This window comes from Lagopus leucura, unplaced genomic scaffold (assembly GCF_019238085.1).
Source record: "Lagopus leucura isolate 7727_CA_CO unplaced genomic scaffold, USGS_WTPT01 Super-Scaffold_100075, whole genome shotgun sequence".
In the NCBI taxonomy this organism is placed as follows: domain Eukaryota; kingdom Metazoa; phylum Chordata; class Aves; order Galliformes; family Phasianidae; genus Lagopus; species Lagopus leucura.
The window spans coordinates 298,794-304,793 of NW_024962315.1; the positions used below are offsets into that span (position 1 = coordinate 298,794).

General features: G+C 56.0%; 1 protein-coding gene across 1 annotated transcript in view; it reads right to left on the reverse strand.

The window, feature by feature from the left end:
• Positions 1-5,999, reverse strand: part of NRG2 (neuregulin 2) — a 151,325-nt gene extending 145,326 nt beyond the window's left edge. Inside the window, exon 1 of the mRNA XM_042887207.1 lies at positions 5,600-5,999. Coding sequence (XP_042743141.1) covers positions 5,600-5,999 — 400 coding nt within the window. The remainder of the gene's footprint in view (positions 1-5,599) is intronic.
• Between the last annotated feature and the right edge of the window lies 1 nt (position 6,000).

Sequence of the window (6,000 nt, forward strand, 5' to 3'; positions counted from 1 at the left end):
CCTCAGCATTTCCACAAGCCTTCAGGCACAGCTCTGCCCATCTAGACCTGACATCCCCAGGATATGCTTGCGATCAGCCCTGAGTCTCTGCTCCCACCAGCATGTCACACCAGTTTGTTTCCACTCCATTGGGAAGGCCTTTTCTCAGCCCTTAGCCAGCAGGGCTTGGGCCAGGTGTTATCCAGTGAGAAGTGGACTGCCCTGTCCAGGGGGAGATGCTGTGAGCAGAATTATCTTGGCCCTGGACTGCAGCACCAGACAACAGATTGGGAACAGACCTAACCAACTTTCCAGTTCCTATTCCTGCCCACAAGGATGTCACTCATCCCAGGGTCGTTACTGATGAATCTGTACTCAACCTACTGTCAAAATGCATTGCCGACAGCAAACAACCCTTGATTTATGCTGGGCGATGTTTCAGGAGGTCACACATTGGTCATGGTTAGGATTGCAGAGATACCTCAAAGTAATAATTGCCCACAGGTACAACAGCGGGGCAGGAAAGACAAGAAAACAGAGCATCAGCCAGCAATGCCAAGACATGGCTGTCACCTCAGCTGAACCCAACACACAGAGCGGCAACAGACCCCTGTTCAGTTGACCATCAGTGCTCTGGGTCTCCAAGGCAGCATCTTCCGCCTCCCACCAGCCGCGAGTCTCTCCTTGTTCCCTTTTCCTTTCCCTAACACAACCTCTCCCCTAAATAGCTTCAGCACTATCTGCTGCAATGTTCATACAAAACTCCTCAAGTCTTCTGAGAACAGATGTGATCTCACCCCGCCCAACTACATTCTGGGTTTCCCTGTCGGGAGATACACATTTTTTCATTCAGCCAGTACCTCAAGTTGAGGTGAATCTCAACTCTTTCCCCTCCAGACTGTCACCCCCTTCCCCAGGACGGAGCTGGACCACAAGAATGAAGTGACAGAAGTTTCACCAGCTCTTCTAGCTGAGCTCTACGGCACTCAGCCCAGCACTGGAGGCCACAGCAGCCTGGCAGAGGAAGCACGGTCACTCAGCAGCAGAAAAGCAGCACAAGGATTCCTCTCCCCTTTGATCTTTAACCCACCCTTGCCAGCTCAATATGCCATCCCCCAAGCTTCTGGCAGACCCCCTCCACGTCCTCCCAGACCTGAGAAGAAAGCACTGAGAGGCACTGGCACCCGCTGAGTGCTGCACACACAGTCAGTAGGCGAGCAGATGCCTGGCTGCCAAAGTTGCCAGGGAGATGTGCTTCCTCCGGAGCTGCACATGATCCCTGAGCTGCTGCTGAGGGCCGGGGTCCTTGGGGTCAGAGCAGGGCCCAGCACACAGAACACCTTCCAAGGGAGCCGCTTCCTGTGAGCAGCGCATTTGGGTGTGAAAGAGAGGTCCGACAGCTTTGCAGGGAGCGTGCTTCCGCGCCAGCACCCAGGCCCTGGTGACCACGGTGCACTTTGCTTTTCCCAGCCCAGACCCATGGAGGGCTTAGAACATGGCTCCCTCTGCCCAGCAGTAGAGTTTATTGCCTCTGTGCTCCCAAGCATGCACCAGTTTCTGAACCAGATCCGAACCCAAAACAAGGTGTTGCCTGTGATTTAGGAAGGCCGTCATGCTTCAGGGCCCATATCTAAGGGCTCTCTGCTGGGAGAGCTCCAAGGCACTGAGCAGCAGCAGCTGCCCAAGGCTGTGTGTGGAGAGGCCCTCGATACAGCAACCAGCAGGACTGAGACCATGCAGGAGCTCTATTAGTCTCCTGTTACTCACGGAGATCCTTGGGGAAATGCTTTATTTAGTCAGGTGGTTCTGAAAAGCACTGAAACATCCAGCCAGGCTTTGCTGCATGTGTAGCACGTGCCTGGGAGGTGTGTGCTCTGTTCTTTTGGGCATGGCTGAGCCCATGACAATGCTTTAGCCTCAGAGGGGACATGAGGAGCTGCACTGTCCTGAGGACCTGCCATCTCGGGTCTACACACATCCAAAATCCCTCATACCAGTGAACCAGGAGCAGAGAGCGACCAGAAGAATGCAAGGGGGGAAAAGCCTTCTGCAGCTCAGTGATCGCTCCCCATCTGCAGGAGCTCAAGGCAAGAAGGAAACAAGATTTTGCTCCTCTGCGAACCTAAGGAAGTGTGATTTTCTGAAGGTGGTGAGAAGCAGTTTCAGACAGCTCTAATTAGCAGGGCAGCATGTGAGAAAATCCAACTTTCTTGCTCCCAGCTCCACAGCTGTCCTGGGATAAAGGCAGAGCCCCACTGCAGCCCGCACCCCTCCCATGCACCTGCCTGGCTGCAGCACGTGGGATGAATTGCAGAAGAGCAGAGAGGGGTGTTTTTGCATGAGCTGCTTGCCAAAAATTTGCCAGCACTGGTTCAGGCAGCAACACCTACACCATAATCCAGAAGGCTGTATTTTCCCGCGGGCATTTAAAATCAGTCCTCCCTCCTGTCCTCATAGCCCAGCTCCAGCAGTCAGCATATTCCCTGCCAGCAGCACACAGTGCCCAAGTGCAGTGCCGCAGCCCCAGCACTGTCCTGCCTCAGAACCCAGTGCTCAGGGTCTCATCTCACACACAGCACCTGCTGCTGCAACAACAGGTTTGCCTGCAAATCCTCCCAGGGATCTGCCCCCACCAGATTACTGCTCAGCCTAAGCCACCTAATCCTACAGCACATTGTGCACTTCTCCTGGAACACTACATTGAGGTGCTCCAGCAGAGGTACAAGTACTAAGTCTACTTTGCAGCTTGCTGCATGTGGAAGCAGAGAGACATCTGTTCCCCTGTGAAACCAGAAGTCAGGGGCCAAAGATGTTACATCCCCACTAGCAAGGGCTCCTCCTGTATATGGGATATTTTCTTTGCACAGTTCATGTTCGCAGAAGTTCATGTCCAGGAAAAGGCAAATGGTGACACAAGAGACTCTTGACGACCAGAAGGGTGAGGACCACAACCTCCCTTGCACACCAAAGTCAGCATGGTCCTAGCACGGATGTTGTGCTGCACAGCCATGCACTGGAAGAAGCACTGTGCCTTGCAGCTACATCTTCCTCCTCGATCTGTGCATGTAGGCGCAGAGGAAATAAGAGACCATCCAAAATTAAGGAGCTAAAAGATGTGAAGAAAAGAGACAGGAGGAGAAGTGATAACAGGAATCATTACATAAGAGCATGAAAAACACAATAACACTGCCAGTGCAGGAGAGGTTTTAAGATGCCCATGAGGGTGGTGAGACCCAAGCCATTCCCCATGTGCCAGGGAGCACAAACACTCCTTCATCTACAGCTCTGCAGAGGGGCAAAGGCTGCAGACCTCTGGATTTCACAGGCAGGGAAGCTCCAGCCTCTGAAGTGCCCAGTACTGGGCCCAGCAGTTCCCCTTCCCAGACCTCAGCACGGTATGGGCAGTATGACACCGTCCAGCTGAGACCCCCCCCCAAGTGCCTCCCGGAACTTGGCACACATTTTCCCTCTCCACCTCCTGCACCCCGAGCAATGCCCCCCTCGCCTTCAGACTCCCTTATTATCCTGCAGGGCTTCACCCGTCCCTGCAGCATGCTGTGCAGGCAACAGCCTGGCCCTGGGAGAGAGCCATGGATGCTCTGACTGCAGGCCTGACCCTGCGGCACACGCGGTCCTCAGCAGGCAGGAGAGCAGAGGACACACAGCATCCCAGCCCATGAGAAGGGAATGAATCACTGAAAACAGAGCCAGGCACAGAGCCAGGAGGAAGATGACAGCCCTGCGAGGCCTCCGTCTTTAGGAGTGGGGGCTCGTGGTCAGAGCAGCACGGCCCAGCCCACCCTCTGCTCCATGGTGTTCTCGCAGCCCGCCGTCCCTCACAGGTCCCTGTGCCGGGACACGGCTCCTTGTCCAGCCCTGGAGCTGTCTGCCCCCATCTGCAGCGAGGATGGGAATCAGCCCCGTGTCTCTTTGGATCCCTGCCCCACCGGAACCCAAGGAGCAAGAAAGCAGACCGTGCCCTGGTTTCCCAGTCTGTGCACCTTTCAGCTACTAAGATGCCACAAATCAGAAGATCCTGCCAGGAATGTCACCTTCAGAACCTGCCTCCCAGTGCCCCGGCTGAACCTTCATGCTGCAGGAACCACAAGTTCAGTGCGCTGAGGCTCCCATCTAAGCCTCATCACTTAACAAACCACAGCTATGACAGCTCCCAACCACCAGCTTTTTTTTTTTTTTCCTTTTGCATCTGCCATACAGCTCTGCTGAGGCAGCACTGCTGACAACCTGCAGCATCCCTCAGCCCGTCGGAAACACAAAAACAAAGCATCAGCTCCAGGAGGGTGTCACGGGCAGAACGACATCCCCTCACTTGTTGTTACATCAGCCCACACGTTAGCGCTTTGGGCCTGATCCAGAAAGCCACAGAGCAGCCTCCGTTCCTCTTAAAGTCATACCCCGCTGCTCAGAGATACGCAAGTTTGCAATCCTTCCTGCTCAAAAAAAAAAAAAAAAAGCCATAGACCTTCTGCTATGCTTTCACCTCGTGCCAAAATCAAAATCTCAATAAATTTCTCTCCTTCTCTCACTTTTAACTCCATATTTCACCAAATCTTCAATGTCCACGATGGCCCACATACAGAGGTACATGAGATCAGTGCATCCTGAATTAGTTTTCTGATATGCAGTGCTAGCCCATTTTTTCAACAACGTATTATGGCAAGCCAGGTTTCACATTCTTTGTGATAACTAGAAAAAGAGACAGGTCCAGGCTTCAAAACACAGGGTCTGCTGTCAGCCATGGCCAAGTACTGCCCCAGGGACACCGATGTGAGAACACAACAACAACAACGCCACGCGCATATGTTCATTACAGAGCTAAGCATAACTACCGTGGCACATTGCCTCTAAGAAGGCAAAAGGCCAGTTAACCTGATGAGCAAGCACAGCGTTCTGTCATTGAGCACAGAACCTGGGGACAGGCCTTTACAGCCCCGCAGGCCACCAAACACGAGAGACTGGGGTTTGCTGCAGGCAGCACGGCGTGCCTCAAGGAGCTGCAGGTAACCCAGCCCTGCCTGGGTTGGTGACACAGGATCTGGGCACCGGAGCTTAACCAAGGACCGGCTTCACGTTTTTGTAAGCTCAGATCCCAACCCCGAGAAAATGCAGTCATTGTCTGCGGCCGGTCCCCCCCAACCCATCGCACCGCCAGAGGACAGCGGGGAAAGCCAGGCACAAAAGGAGGAACGCTCGCAGCCGCTCCTCCTCGAAACCATTTCATAACGGCACTCACAAAGGTGATGAAGGAGCGCTGCACGGCACACACAAAGCACAGAGCAGGTACGTTAAAGGCGCAAATCAAAACGCGCAAAACGAACAAAAGAAAAACGACTTCGGAAAACGAGACCCTCCTTTTGAGGGAGGCCAAACTTCCCGGCGCACCTGCGAAGGCAGCACCGCCGCAGGCCCCGCTCGGGGCTCGGCCCGGCTCCGCACCGGTCAACGCGGAGCGAACCGCACCGGGCAGCGCGGAGCGGAGCGCCGCCGCATCCCGCGCAGCGCCCGGGGCCGGGCCCGGCGACGGCAGCGCAGCCCCCCGCTCGGGCGGGGCCCGTCCCACCGCCCGGCCGCGAGCCCCGCCGCCCCGCCGCCCCCGTACCGCAGTCCGCGCAGAGGATCCGCGCCACGTCCCGCTTGAGGTTCTTGCCGCTGGTGTCGAGCGGGGCGAAGGCGGTGCGGAAGACGAGCGGCTCCTCCGTGGGCTCCAGGAAGAAGATGTAGCGGTGGTTGCGCTTCACTTTGAAGCAGGGCGCCTTGGAGCCCACGCTGATGAGCTGCTCTCGCTGCAGCCCGCCGCTGTTGAGGGGCCACAGGTCCAGCACTTTCACCAGGACCCCCCCGGCGGGGCCGGAGGCGCCGCGGCTGTCATTGCCGCCGCCTGCGGGGGGGGCCACGGACTGCACCTTGCCCTCCAGCACCACGGCCGCCGTGTACGCCTGGTCCTGCACCGACTTGAGGGTAGGCGAGTAGCAGGCGAGCGAGACGCCGAAGAGCAGCATG